At 37.6% G+C, this 16,021-nt stretch overlaps 2 protein-coding genes and 2 pseudogenes across 2 annotated transcripts; 1 reads left to right on the top strand and 3 right to left on the bottom strand.

The window, feature by feature from the left end:
• Positions 278–3,012, bottom strand: LOC104759923 (annotated as a pseudogene).
• On the bottom strand, positions 5,505–11,364 carry LOC104759924 (annotated as a pseudogene).
• LOC109129966 lies at positions 11,852–12,844 on the top strand. Its single transcript, XM_019239026.1, has 3 exons — positions 11,852–12,318; positions 12,416–12,521; positions 12,704–12,844. Exons 1-3 carry the CDS (start codon positions 12,197–12,199, stop codon positions 12,842–12,844), a joined length of 369 nt encoding a protein of 122 aa, XP_019094571.1. The 5' UTR covers positions 11,852–12,196.
• On the bottom strand, positions 13,351–14,991 carry LOC109125072 (serine/threonine-protein phosphatase 7 long form homolog). Its single transcript, XM_019239027.1, has 3 exons — positions 14,988–14,991; positions 14,207–14,638; positions 13,351–13,835 (listed from the first exon to the last, which is right to left on the bottom strand). The coding sequence occupies exons 1-3, from the start codon at positions 14,989–14,991 to the stop codon at positions 13,351–13,353; spliced, it is 921 nt and encodes a 306-aa protein (XP_019094572.1).

Genomic DNA, 16,021 nt, shown 5'->3' on the forward strand with positions numbered 1-16,021 from the left:
TTTGACAGTGACTGATAACTCATCTGAATGTCTTGTAATATATAACAACGTAACAGTGTTAGATACAGGCTTTACAGCTACTCTCACACTAGTCATGGTAAAATGACTCTGAAGATTATGCCTGTTAATGGTTTTGGTTGCTGAGATCAGGTACTTCATTAATTATCTTTTCAGTTGATGTTACCTATATGGAATCACTTGGGATCAGTTTTTTAATTATCTTCATTAAATTGATCCCTGAGATTTTGATTATACTTGCTCCAGTTTCCTCATAGTTTCACTTGATGGAATCAGGCTGTTCCATATAAGGATGAAGAGCTATCCCTGTAAGCAGAACTCTAATCTACAACACACCAAGAAGCTACTAGCTCATTACTGTGTTCAAAAGATTCAAATTAAACACTTACAGCAAACAAGTGTTCCATATCTACTTACTGATCAGATTTAGAGCTCATAATTGCTGGATAAAAACTAGCCATGCACTCACTATTGTAAGAAAAGTTATGATAAAACAGAGCTAAAATTAATAGTTGGGAGCTGACTGGCTTTCTTATGATTCAAAGTCTGGAACTTATAACCTACACCGCCATTACAGAATAAACAAATGTACCAGTAAGAAGTATCTGATCTGCAACACACCAAGAAGTACTAGCTCATAACTGAGTTCAAATGAAACATTTAAAGATAGTAAACCAAAACCTCAGAGAGGTGAGGTTGATCTTTGATTATTCTACTTGCATTGGACTGCTGAGAACATTCTCGAACCCGCCTAGATCAAACGAGCTGCTGCGATTTTTCTCAGTTTCTCGACCTTCCTTTCTTTCAACCAGGTCACCTTCTTTAGTACCTTATTAATACGCTCTTCTAACGTTGATGACATCGTTTTCAGCTCTTCAAGTCTCTTTTCGTATGGGTCATCACCAACAACATCAACTTCCTTCTCATCTGAGCGTCCTGCTATGATCAAACACTCTGGTTTCTTGCTACCATCATCGATCAGATCAGCATTGCTTCCATACACAGCAATGTCAAGTACTCCTTTATTACCACCAAGGGGAGGATCTGAACTGTTGTTTCCTGCCTTGCTTCCACTTTCATCAGCCATACTTTTAGAGCCTGAAAAAACCAAAACAAAACTACTGTAGCCAACCTACGATGTTTCTTAAATTCAATGTTCCAGCTGATTCATTTCATTGTTACCTATTTCAGGAGCTTGACTTGTGTACTTGCGTCTCTTGCCACGAGCTTGCTCCATGAACTTTGGTTTCTTGCTGCCACCACCGATCAGATCAGCATTGCTTCCATGAACAGCAATGTCAAGTGCTCTTTTATTACCACCAAGGGGAGGATCTGAAGATTTGTTTCCAACAAATGGGATCAATGCCATATTCTTTCCACTTTCATCAGCCATACTTTTAGAGCCTGAAAAAACAAAACAAAACTTCTATAGCCAACCTACGATGTTTCTTAAAATTCAATGTTCCAGCTGATTCATATCATTACCTATTTCACGAGCTTGATTCAAGTACTTGCGTCTCTTGTCTCGAGCTTCCTCCTTGCCCTTGCGTCTCTTGTCTCGAGCTTCCTCCATGCACTTGCGTTTGTTTAAACGCTCAGCTATAGTCATTTCATCACTGGATTCACTGCTTGTGCTGCTGCTCATCCTAGCGCCTGAAGGAACAATGCTGTCAGCAATGATGTTTCTTGCATTCGATGTTTCTGCTGATTCAACAACACCCTTGTCTTTAGAAGAATACTTCTGGAATTCTGGAAACGTCTTCTTCCACCACTCGCAGAACCTCATAGTAACACGAGGTATGGTAGAACGGGAAGGTATGTACAACTCCACAGCATTGATAGGCTTATTATAATCACTCCAAGCTGCACCCCGTGAGAGGTTGTTCCGGTGAACATTATTATGAGGAACATCCTGAAGTATTCCAAACTGTGAAGCCACTCGGTTGGGGAAGTAATGCTCCACATTGTCAACTCCAACAAGCTCAGAAACCTTGATACATCGAGCAAAGGAGATGACTTCATCATCAAGACTCGGGGAAACAGGAACACGCATGTCTTGCTCAGGGTAAAACAGAGGAAACCTCCAGTTTTCAACAGTTTTTGTGTAAGGACGCCACTCGAAACTGTCCATTTTCGAGTTGTGCAGGATCAGTCTCGCATCAGTGGTTGTCTGCTTCAGGTCATTCCAAAGAGCCAATCTTGGCTCATCTTTTAGCAACGGTTTAGGTTCTGGCTGTAGTTCTGTGAATCTCTCCCATGTCCAAACTTGAACCAACTTAAACAAGGCAGACAGATCAATACTAGCCGTATTGGTGGATTCGCTGAAAGATGTAATGTGTTTCTTCAAGAGACTAAGCTCAGCATACAAGTGTGCAAGAACAGCAGGAGCAAGAGCAACCCTAATACCCCTTGAAAGATGAATAGCGATTGGAAAAACATCTTGAGTGACATGATGGTAGCGTGAAGGCAGAACGAAATAACTAAGCCACAAGACAAGAAACGCTACATGTTCATCATACTCATCGACTCTGTCCATGAATCTCTCTATCCATGTCACTAGTGTTACAAAACTGACGTTACCTCTGCGTTTAATCGCGCACCATTCAACATCCAGTTTCGCCTTAACCTTCTCTCCTGAGCTATCAAGAGCAGCAAAAACAGGTGAACCCAAAACAGGGAGACCTGAAAGCATCATAACATCTTCAAGGGTTATGGTTGCTTCACCCCAAGGGAAAACAAAGGTGTTGGTGTCAGGACACCATTTCTCAGCAATACCCACAACGAGATCTGTGTTTTTATAGATTCTGAATGTGGACGCCATGACTGCTTCGAAAATCCCAGCTTGTCTCCATATGCCTCGGTGCAAAGCTGCCATTTTCTAGCCCAAAGCTTAAATTTATCGGTTGCAAATCTCCACCCTTTGAAGGAAACGCTGGAAGAAAGAGACTTGGGTGGTGGAGGGGAAGGAGCCGAATGAATTTGACAAGGAGGCATGACTTCGGTGGTGGGTGAAGCAGAGAGTTTGAGAAGATGGTGTTTTGTTCTTGCTGGTTTGGTTGAGTGATGTTTCAGAGGGAAACTTGTGTGTATTTATCGATAAGAATTATGAAAGGGAAGATTTTTGTATTATTTGTTTGCCATATATGGATGGTTTGGTTTTTGTTTTGGTTGACTAGAGTGCATGAGCATTTAAATGAAAGTTAAGGAAAATAAATGTCTGTTGTCTAAATGATGAGCTGGAAATTCAAAAGATTCCCTAGTATGTAAGATAAATAGAAAGAAACTATTTTTGGTTTGAATGTAAGCATTAGCTGTTTAAAGAGTATATTTAAGAAAATACTCTACTTTGAGATTTATTATTAAAAAAATACTTTATTCTTTTTTCTTTATTTTTTTAAAAAATATGTATAATTATTAATAAACTTACTTAAAATCAAATAATATCTTTTTTGTTTGACCAAAATTTTTTTTGACTTTTACAAATTTGACTTTTACAAATTTGTTATATAACTAAAAATTCCAAAAATTCCTAAAATTTTCAAGAAAATAATAAAGGATAACATTTTCTAACTATGTTTGTTAAGTTATGTGTTATTGTCATGTTTCATAATTTGATGATTTATTACTATTGAAAACACATAAAATAGTTTATTCAAACGGAATTGTTTATTTGAAACAAACTTTGGTGGTATGTTGGGTTAAAAAAATGTTTGGAGAGTTGGAGATTTTATTTTGTAACATGGCAAATATTAAGTTGTAGACTATGGAAGATTTTTAGATATTATCTTGGTAAAAAATCAAAAAAAAAAATCAATAAACCATCTTTTTGTTATATATATATATATATATATATTATTTCAAATTTAGTTTTATTTTTTTCTAAATTTTGAATTTAGTTTTGATTAACAAATCTGTATCTTAATTTCTAAATCTGGACAAAATTGTCATTTTATATATGTAATATTTTAGTTTTCATTATCAATAGTAAAATGGGTATTTTAAAATATAACTCAAAATAGGATAGTTTTCAAAATGACCGTTTGATAAAAGCGTGGAACTTACGTAACTACGAGTTCGTTGATATTTTAAAAGTTCGTTAATAAGGTTTGGTATCAGGTTTAGCTAATCAAGTGTCCGGTTTAGATCATAAACCATTAAAATCGACACATGTGTGTTTCATATGTAAATAAGTTTAAAACTCTTTTTTTAAGGAAAAATTAGAAGGAGAGTCAAAGTTGGAGATTTTATATGGTAGTTCTGAGTGGAAAATATATTGTCACCTTTAATTGGAATGAAATTATTTTTCGTTTAAGTTTATTAGATATTTTAGGTAAAAGTGTGGGACTTGGGAAACTATGATGCTCATTGATAATTGAAATTACATAAAATTTGATGATTGTAACAATTTTTTAAGTTATTAAATTAGTAAAGAGGTTTTTTTTTTACGAAACAGTAGTTATAAAAACTTTAATAATCTCATGAATGTTCTTTTTTCGTCTAATAGTCTCATGGATATCCATGATATTCTAAAATAAATTTGAATAAATAAAATGTTAAAAATCAATGTCAATAACACTAAATTTTACCAGTTGGCTCATATAAGCTGATTTTTTTGTTGACAAAAAAATACTAAATTTTGATAGAACGAAGCATTTTAAATATAATTAAAAAGTGATCAACCAATAACAATGATATTAGTAAGACTCAAAGAATACATATATAAAACCAATGGTGGACCACATAGAGCTTAGGGAGGTCAACTGACCGGGTAAAACTTTAGAATAACGTCTGTTTGCATATAAAGTTGTGAAGTTTCAGCAGCATAATTGGTCATTCTTGCCTTTGTTTACCTCCCCAAACCAAGGTTTGAACCTTCCATACTACACTATCAGTCTTTTTTTTTCTATTTATGACCTGGGTAAAAATTTTTCCTGGGTTCGCCACTATCACTGTATAAAACTAATAGAATGGAATCCCAAAATTTTAATATTATACAAAAAATAATTCAACAATAAATAATAAATATTTCAATTTATTCTACATTAAAAACATATGATACGATAAAAATTGAAACTCAACCACTGGTAAAAATTATCACGGAATGTTAATAAGTATGGCCATAAACAAACAAAAAAACTTCTAAAATTTCTAAACCAATTCGAACTTCAGTTGACCTAAACACAAACTGGTTTAATGTTCTTATTAACCGATCGGTCTAATATATTCAAACCAAACCGAACTATAAAAACTCAAAAGACTTTGTGTATAATAAAGTGTGTGATATTGTTGCTTTTCGTTTCCATCTAATGCTAAGCACAAAGACCGTTTTTGGTCACCATATTTTTAAAAGTAAAAAGGTAAAAAAGTTGTTTATCTTATTGTCTTGTAATAAAGTAATTGAAGCTGCTCTCACATTTTTTATGGGACAACGGTTCTTGCAAACTCATAAGATTATGCTGGCTGGTTTGTTTCAAAAGGTTGAGTCATCAGAGCTGAGAGCACCGCAATGTGATTCTTCTCAGTTCTGCGGCTCTCCTTTCCATGATCAATGCCAAAAAAATTTGTGCCTTGATAATACGCTCCTCTATTGAAACTCCCAGCACCTTCAGCTCTTGAATTCTCTTTTTAGCTGAACCATTATCAGCATCAAAGTCAAAAACATTGTTTCTCTTTTCGAAATCCTTGTTGCATTTCATACTTTCTTCACCTCCGAGGGAATTATCATGAAGCAAACAGTCTTGTCCCTGACTTCCTTCCCCTACAGCGATGTGAATGTTTGACTCACCAGATGGGCTCAGAACCTTATTCTTATATGCTTTGCTTGTTTCATCTCCACAAGCAAGGTTTTGGTGAGGGCTTGAGCCTTTGTTGTGTGCCTTTAGTGCTAGCTCCTCTATTGCAAGATTTTTCTGGATCAAACTTTCATCAGCATCTTCCTTCTTAGCTTCACTGCTGCACAACTTCTCATCTGAGCTCTTCTTTTGTCCTGGTATTATACCATCTTCTTTGAGCAAACAGTCTGGTTCCTTGCTGCCATAGCTTCCATGTACATCAAGCTCATCATCACAGGTTTTTCTTGTCTCTAATGGTGACACAACAATGTCAACTACTCCTCGACTAGCACCAAGAGAAGGATGTGACGAGTTGTTTTCATCAAATGGGCTCGGAAATATCCCTGCTTTGTTTCCAGTTTCATCAGTCTGTACATCAAGCCCATCATCACAGAATTTCCTTGTCTCTGGTGCTGATTCAACAATGTCCATTGCTCCATCAAAACTAACAGGAGGATCTGAAGAGTTGGTTTCATTAAATGGACTCGAAACCATATGCTTCCCTGCTTTGATTCCTGTTTCATCTTTTTCTTTATTCCTTTGCTCTCTTTCTAGTGTTGGAAAAGTTTTCTCTCCATCGTTCGTATCCACCTCAAATCTGCTTCTTTTACCAAGCTGTTTTGAAGTATCTCCTCCGCTATTCTTCACATCAGTACTATACTTCTTCTTCTTCTTCTTCTTCTCAAGTCGAAGAAATTGAGCAGTGGAGAGTCTATCATCTTCTTCATCATCGGCTGAATGAACCTGTGTATGAAAATGAGCCATAGTACTCTCATCGTTCTCACAGACTCGCTTCATGTACTTGCGTCTCTTGTTTAAATCCTCAGATATCCTTATTCCATCCTTGCTTGTTCTGTTCACCTTAGAGCCTGAAAGAACAAAACTAGTATCACCACACCACCTATGATGTTTCTTGATTTCAATGTTTCAGCTAATTAATTGTCAATTACCATTTTTACGAGCTTGCTTCATGTACTTGACTCTTTTGTCACGAGCTTGCTTCATGTACTTGAGTCTTTTGTAACGAGCTTGCTTCATGTACTTGAGTCTTTTGTCACGCGCTTGCTTCATGTAATTGCGAATCTTGTTTGGATCCTCAGCTATCTTCATTTCATCCTTGCTTGTTTTGTTCTTCTTAGAGCCTGAAACAACAAAGCTAGTATCATCACTTACAATGTTTTCTGATTCTAATGTTCTTGATTTCAATGTTTCATTCAGTAGATTCATTGTTACCGTTTTCACGAGCTTGCTTCATGAACTTGCGTCTCTTGTTTGTAAAATTCTCAGCAATCTTCATATAATCCTCGCTTTTTCTGTTCGTCGTGGAGCCAGAAGGAACAAAGCTAGTATCACCATCATCACCTTCACTGTTTCTTGCTTTCAATACTTCAGCTGATTCATCAACATCCATCTCCAGCGAAGAATTCTGCAATTCTGGAAATGACTTCCTCCACCACTCGTAGAAGTTTGGAGTAACACGAGGTATTGCCAAACGGGAAGGAATGTGTAATATTGTCAAATCATCAATAGGCTGATTATAATCATTCCAAGCTGCCTCTAGTGAGAGGTTGCTCCGGTTAACAAGAGAAGGAACATCTTGAAGCATGCTAAACTGTGAATGAAACAACCCGATCCTTTTTTTTTAATAATTAAATACAATATAAACAATTATGCAGCCTATACTACTAAATTAAACCAACCCAAACCACGACTCCTCATTAAACCAATAACAACCAGTACACACAGCGGAAACATACCAACCATACAAAACTATTACAACATCAATACAATAACAATCCTAAGCATTCTATCCATCAACCTAGCATATCTCTATCCAAGGTTCCAACAACATATCCAACAATCCAATAACACACAAACGAGACCCTAGATCATCCTCCTCCTCATCGCCATGATTCCACAACACAAACCTGCACACCACAAACAACAATTGAGATGCGTAAGTATTATCACAAATACTTAGTGAGGCAATCCTCCCATCTACTGGGCTATACACACAAGCAACTGAGAAACCAATGCTTAACAAATAACAACCAAACACAAACAAACCAGGAAAATCACGAAACAAGCAACTTGGTGTCAACCAACACCAGAGAGGTGTCGATCGACACTGGCCAAACATGGTATCGACCGACACCTAACTGGTGTCGATCAACACTCCCTTCGCAGACGCGAACTGCACGAATCCGAACGACGAACATCCGTTCCCAATCATCTCCAATCCGTTCCAACCTCACCCAAAACCTTCAGGAACCTATAAGAACCATAACACAACCACCACAAGCAAGAACAACACCACTAACACAACCAATCAAGCAAGAACAACACCACAAAGCACCACCAATCAAGCAAGAACAACAAAGGATTCTCAGGCTTAGATAAGCCATGGTCATGCACTCACCTTATCAACTGATTATAACAACCAATACAACCAGTTGAGACCCTCCTAACGTCTGAAACAGCCCAGAAACGCCCTACAACAAGCCACACAACCAAAAACGACTTATAGCAAAACTGGACAAAAACATCAGAAAAGAACAGTCTCAAAGACGAACCCTAAAATGAAAACCAACCGTTAACTACCAAATCGCTCTGGTGAAAAGCTATCCCTAGACGTCACGAAGCTTCCCACAAAATTTTCGCACGATCGGGAATCAGACGAGACCAAGATCTCAATTACAATCCCCGATGGTTCCAACTCGCGTCTGAGAAAACGTGACTCACGAAACTGCCAATATCTCCTCGAGTTTAAATCCAAAACTACTTCTGTAAAAAGGAGAATGACGATGAAAGACGTGGGAATAAACCTACCAAATTTCATTACCTTTGAGAACGATTTGATATGCCGAAACTATTTCCTCCCAAACTCTAACGATTCTGCTCTTTCTCCTTTAATCTCCTTCACACCACAATAGGTTCTCTCCTCTCTCTCTATCTCTGCAAACGGCANATCAACTGATTATAACAACCAATACAACCAGTTGAGACCCTCCTAACGTCTGAAACAGCCCAGAAACGCCCTACAACAAGCCACACAACCAAAAACGACTTATAGCAAAACTGGACAAAAACATCAGAAAAGAACAGTCTCAAAGACGAACCCTAAAATGAAAACCAACCGTTAACTACCAAATCGCTCTGGTGAAAAGCTATCCCTAGACGTCACGAAGCTTCCCACAAAATTTTCGCACGATCGGGAATCAGACGAGACCAAGATCTCAATTACAATCCCCGATGGTTCCAACTCGCGTCTGAGAAAACGTGACTCACGAAACTGCCAATATCTCCTCGAGTTTAAATCCAAAACTACTTCTGTAAAAAGGAGAATGACGATGAAAGACGTGGGAATAAACCTACCAAATTTCATTACCTTTGAGAACGATTTGATATGCCGAAACTATTTCCTCCCAAACTCTAACGATTCTGCTCTTTCTCCTTTAATCTCCTTCACACCACAATAGGTTCTCTCCTCTCTCTCTATCTCTGCAAACGGCAACCAGACACCCTAAAACCCTTAATTTTTCGCTTCTCCACTTATATACTCGGTTTAGATAACTAAACCAAACCAACCAAACCAAAATCGCGAATTAAAACAAACCCGACGAACCCAGAAATAGTGGTGTCGATCGATGCCACAAGGGTGTCGATCGACACTCCTACCAAAACCGCATAATCTGGTTCGCGGATGTTACAGTGAAGCCACTCGATTGGGGAAGTAATGCTCCACATTGTTAATCCCAACAAGCTCAGACGCCTTAATGAATCAAGCAAAGGAGGTAAAGTCATCATCAAGACATGGGGAAACAAGAATACACATATCTTTCTCGGGGTAAAACAGAGGAAACCTCCAGTTTTCCACAGTTTTTGTGTAGGGACGCCACTCAAAACTGTCAATCTTGGAGCTATCTAGAATCTGTCTGGCATTGCTTGTTCTCTGTAACAGGTTATACCAAAGAGCCAATCTTGGCTCACCTTCTAGCAGCGGATTAGGTTTTGGCTGTAGTTCCCTGAATCTCTCCCATGTCCAAACTTGAACCAACATAAACAAGGCAGTCAGATCAACTCTAGCCTCCCTGGTGGATTCGCTGAAAGATGTAATGTGGGTTTTCAAAAGACTTAGCTCAGCATACAAGTGTGCAAGAACAGCAGGAGCAAGAGCAATCCTAGTACCCCTTGAAAGATGAATAGCAATTGGCAAAACAGCTTTATAGAGATGATACAAGCATGATGGAAACAAAAAGTAGTTAAGCCAGAGCATAAGGAAAGCCACATGCTCAAGCTCATCACCACTTTTCATGAATCTCTCCATCCAAGATACTTGTGTGACGAAATTGACTTTGTCTTTCCTAATCTTCTTTTTTTGAATGAATGTAAAATTTTATTCATAAAAAAAACCAGTTCTTTACATCCAAGGTGTAACAGAGCTTAGAGATTAGAGATTATTTCTAAGAGATTACATTATATTCGGGTTGAGAACCAAATTGTAAGAATATCTGCATACTGATCCTTGCCTGAGTTTAAAAGGAGGAGGAGTCTATTTCTGATGGTCCGATCAATCTGCTTTAGAAGTCTAGTTGCCGGGATTGAAGCTTCGCCATGTTTCCGATTGTTTCTCTCTTGCCATAATGTATGGACCGTGACCTGAAGAGAATATCGCAAGAACAGCAGAGGGATCGTTTCAAGTGTTGAATCAGAGAGGAGTGTCGTAATACCGTCCCAGTCTTTCCTAATCTTCTTCCATTCTAAATCTAGTTTAGCCTTAATCTCCTGTCCTGAGCTCTCTAGAGCAGCAAAAACAGGTGAACCCAAAACAAAGAAACCTGAAAGCAGCATAACGTCTTCAAGTGTTATAGCTGTTTCACCCCAAGGGAAAACAAAGGTTTTGGTGTCAGGACACCATTTCTCAGCAATACCCACAACAAGATCTGTGTTTTTAGAGATTTTGAATGTGGACGCCATGACTGCTTCAAAAATCCCAGCTTTCTTCCAAGTGGGTTCGTGAAGATGAGACATTTTCCTGGTCCAAGACTCGAACTTTTTGTTAGAATACCTCCAACCCCAGAAGAAAACACTCCTAGACAGTGCCTTTGAGTCAGGAGAAGGAGCTGAACGATTTTGACAAGGAAGCATTGCTTCAGATCCCTCTTCGTAGGTTTTAAAAGATGTGTTTTTTTTTTTTTTGGGTCATTAGGTCAACTGGTTTCAGAGGGAAACAACAACTAGAGAAGAAGAGATGAAGATGAAAAAAAAAAGTTTCTTTCTTTTAATATCTATATTTCTCATTTTTGTTTTGGTCCAAACATTTCAAATTCAATTTTCAAAGTTTGAAAGGAAGTCATGTCAAAGAAATTAAATTATGTTGCAGAACGTAACCAGTTGCTTTTTAAGGTAATTAGTTGGAAAGAAACTATTTTAGTTGTATTAAGAGCATGATTACTGGTGTAACTCTTTGGGATACTCTCTATATTGGGCTCCAAAAATGTAATATTAAACCCATTTTTTAGTACAACACACAGAGTATCGGTTCTGTGGGAAGGTTTGGGAGAAACACCCTAAGTAACGCGACGTGGTCGTTTGTGATTGGTTGGTTGAGAAATATAAAAGGTAAATTTTTTTTTTCTCTTTTTTTTTCATTCTTTCTCGATTCTCTCTCGTCTCTCTCGTCCGTGGGAAATAAACAGCAGAATCAACAACCATCGGAAAAATTAACCGATTACCATCAAATCCTTGATTTTTCCGGCTAAATCTCGATGGTTGTTGGTCAGACGGAGGGTGATTGGTGACTGAATTGGCGTAATTGGGGTTATCCGTTTCGGTTTGCAATCTTTGGCGACGGCGAATGTTTCACAGTGGTGGGAGCACGATGGCGTACGATTGGTGGGACAACGCCAGATGTCTGGCGAGCTCCACCGTGTAGCGATCGGTGAGAAAGGTTCGTCTTTTGATTTTTGATTGTTTGTTTAAACCCTAATTTATCACCGGTGGTCTTTAATTTTTAGGGTTTCATATTAATTCGATTGTTTGTTAGAATTATTAATATTTGCTGTCAATTTGACTTATTAGGCATCGATTATGAGATTAATTTGATGTTCACTTCAATCCAGAACGTTCCTCACTCAAAAAAATATCACTTCTAGCTGATTTAAGGTTCTTGGATCTATGTGGCGCTCAGGTTGGAGTCAATGAATCCATTTATTTGGTTGCATTTGTCCTTTTTCCTTGGTGGATAGATAGATGAGTTTATTTGAGATCTTGGATTATCTTTCACCGTCTTGTAGAGTATAACTCAGGGATTTTGATTGCTAGCAAATCCATAGTACAGATTATATATGTTGTACCTCCCTCGATGCTTTTCATTCCAAATGCTTCTTCAACATGGCAGGTGTGTGCGTATCACAGATGAAGGTGTGATTACCATGGCTAATAGTTGGACCTCCCTCGAATTTCTCAGGTATTATTCTTTTACAATTCTAGAACTATTTTGCTTTGTTGTTGTTGTCAGTGACTCTTTTTGCTGACACCATCCAATGAAAACCGAAAAATTGCAGCTTGTTTGGGATAGTAGGAGTGACTGATAGATGTCTAGAGACTCTCTCGCAGACATGCTCTGCTACACTCACCACTCTTGATGCTAATGGCTGCATCGGCATCAAGGTGTGTACTGTGACTTTTTCCCTTTTACGTTGTTCTTACTCTACTTGGTTTGTGGGTTTGTCAAGAAATTTTATGGCTTTCTATCGGATATGACCTTTACTTTGTTCTGTTTTTCTATTTCAATTGCTACTAGCTTTTTGGTTTCTGGGTTTTTGCTATTCATTGTGTGTGTGTGTGTGCAGAGTAAGTTAGGAGGAGGAAGCCAGCAGCAAGGTCAGAGAGTAAGCTACAACAAGAGTAAGCTCACTCTTGGCTTACGGACAGTCAAAATTGATAAGGTATGGTCCTATATCTCTCATATGTTGTTGTTCTTGTTTTTTTGAGTTGTGATTGGGATGAATGAGTTGGTGTTATAGATTGTTCTTGTTCTTGTTCTAACTTGAAAAGGTTTGGTTTTATAAATTGTTTATGTTTTTTTATAAAACTGTGAGTTCTTGTTCTATATTGCTGTTTTCTTTTTTTGCTCTAGTGTTTTTTAGTCTTTTTGAAACCCGATTGTTGTTCTTTCGCTTGTCTTGATATTTGTTGTGATTTTGAATAAAAAGCATAATTACACTGGTTTATTGAGAAACATGATTGAATTTGAAATTAGTATTGACTTTAAACATCAACTTTTTGAAAATTTGGTACACAAGTAGATTTTCTGAAAAGTTATTCAGTTGTCTACTCATAGATTTACTGAAAAGTTTTTCTCTTCACATGTAGATTTACTGAAAAGTTTTTCAACTAAACACTCATTAGCCTTTTACTCAATAAACCTTTACCTTTTGTTATCTAACCTTCAGTTTAAAAGATAAACTAACCTTGAGTTCAATATAAACCCTCATTGTTAGACAATATAAACCCTCAAGCTACAAACCCTTTTCGTTAAACATAAGCTTTCATTAAACAAAAACAATGGATCCTTATCGTTTGGCATATGAAAATTTTGTTGATCTTTGGAATTCTCAAAAAGTNGATTAGGTTTTGGCTGTAGTTCCCTGAATCTCTCCCATGTCCAAACTTGAACCAACATAAACAAGGCAGTCAGATCAACTCTAGCCTCCCTGGTGGATTCGCTGAAAGATGTAATGTGGGTTTTCAAAAGACTTAGCTCAGCATACAAGTGTGCAAGAACAGCAGGAGCAAGAGCAATCCTAGTACCCCTTGAAAGATGAATAGCAATTGGCAAAACAGCTTTATAGAGATGATACAAGCATGATGGAAACAAAAAGTAGTTAAGCCAGAGCATAAGGAAAGCCACATGCTCAAGCTCATCACCACTTTTCATGAATCTCTCCATCCAAGATACTTGTGTGACGAAATTGACTTTGTCTTTCCTAATCTTCTTTTTTTGAATGAATGTAAAATTTTATTCATAAAAAAAACCAGTTCTTTACATCCAAGGTGTAACAGAGCTTAGAGATTAGAGATTATTTCTAAGAGATTACATTATATTCGGGTTGAGAACCAAATTGTAAGAATATCTGCATACTGATCCTTGCCTGAGTTTAAAAGGAGGAGGAGTCTATTTCTGATGGTCCGATCAATCTGCTTTAGAAGTCTAGTTGCCGGGATTGAAGCTTCGCCATGTTTCCGATTGTTTCTCTCTTGCCATAATGTATGGACCGTGACCTGAAGAGAATATCGCAAGAACAGCAGAGGGATCGTTTCAAGTGTTGAATCAGAGAGGAGTGTCGTAATACCGTCCCAGTCTTTCCTAATCTTCTTCCATTCTAAATCTAGTTTAGCCTTAATCTCCTGTCCTGAGCTCTCTAGAGCAGCAAAAACAGGTGAACCCAAAACAAAGAAACCTGAAAGCAGCATAACGTCTTCAAGTGTTATAGCTGTTTCACCCCAAGGGAAAACAAAGGTTTTGGTGTCAGGACACCATTTCTCAGCAATACCCACAACAAGATCTGTGTTTTTAGAGATTTTGAATGTGGACGCCATGACTGCTTCAAAAATCCCAGCTTTCTTCCAAGTGGGTTCGTGAAGATGAGACATTTTCCTGGTCCAAGACTCGAACTTTTTGTTAGAATACCTCCAACCCCAGAAGAAAACACTCCTAGACAGTGCCTTTGAGTCAGGAGAAGGAGCTGAACGATTTTGACAAGGAAGCATTGCTTCAGATCCCTCTTCGTAGGTTTTAAAAGATGTGTTTTTTTTTTTTTTGGGTCATTAGGTCAACTGGTTTCAGAGGGAAACAACAACTAGAGAAGAAGAGATGAAGATGAAAAAAAAAAGTTTCTTTCTTTTAATATCTATATTTCTCATTTTTGTTTTGGTCCAAACATTTCAAATTCAATTTTCAAAGTTTGAAAGGAAGTCATGTCAAAGAAATTAAATTATGTTGCAGAACGTAACCAGTTGCTTTTTAAGGTAATTAGTTGGAAAGAAACTATTTTAGTTGTATTAAGAGCATGATTACTGGTGTAACTCTTTGGGATACTCTCTATATTGGGCTCCAAAAATGTAATATTAAACCCATTTTTTAGTACAACACACAGAGTATCGGTTCTGTGGGAAGGTTTGGGAGAAACACCCTAAGTAACGCGACGTGGTCGTTTGTGATTGGTTGGTTGAGAAATATAAAAGGTAAATTTTTTTTTTCTCTTTTTTTTTCATTCTTTCTCGATTCTCTCTCGTCTCTCTCGTCCGTGGGAAATAAACAGCAGAATCAACAACCATCGGAAAAATTAACCGATTACCATCAAATCCTTGATTTTTCCGGCTAAATCTCGATGGTTGTTGGTCAGACGGAGGGTGATTGGTGACTGAATTGGCGTAATTGGGGTTATCCGTTTCGGTTTGCAATCTTTGGCGACGGCGAATGTTTCACAGTGGTGGGAGCACGATGGCGTACGATTGGTGGGACAACGCCAGATGTCTGGCGAGCTCCACCGTGTAGCGATCGGTGAGAAAGGTTCGTCTTTTGATTTTTGATTGTTTGTTTAAACCCTAATTTATCACCGGTGGTCTTTAATTTTTAGGGTTTCATATTAATTCGATTGCTTGTTAGAATTGTTAATATTTGCTGTCGATTTGACTTATTAGGCATCGATTGTGAGATTAATTTGATGTTCACTTCAATCTAGATCGTTCCTCACTCAAAAAAAAAACTTCGCTGCTTTTCTCTGGAAAAATGGCATCTGCTAACGCTCTCTCTTCAGCCTCCGTCCTCTGTTCTTCCCGTCAGGTTGCAAAGTTTGTTCCTTTTTCATCACTACTTACTAGATAAGAAATTGAATTAGCTTCCACTATTTGTTATAATTGGATTTGACCCTTTTACCTTGTTCTTACTCTACTTGGTTTGTGGGTTTGTCAAGAAATTTTATGGCTTTCTATCGGATATGACCTTTACTTTGTTCTGTTTTTCTATTTCAATTGCTATTAGCTTTTTGGTTTCTGGGTTGGTGAGAAAATGGTTAATTTTGTTTGGGAAATAGATGAAATTGATTTGAGATTAATGTAAAGGAATCTGCTTTATTCATTGTGTGTGTGTGTGCAGAGTAAGTTAG

This window comes from Camelina sativa, chromosome 17 (genome assembly GCF_000633955.1).
Source record: "Camelina sativa cultivar DH55 chromosome 17, Cs, whole genome shotgun sequence".
In the NCBI taxonomy this organism is placed as follows: Eukaryota; Viridiplantae; Streptophyta; class Magnoliopsida; order Brassicales; family Brassicaceae; genus Camelina; species Camelina sativa.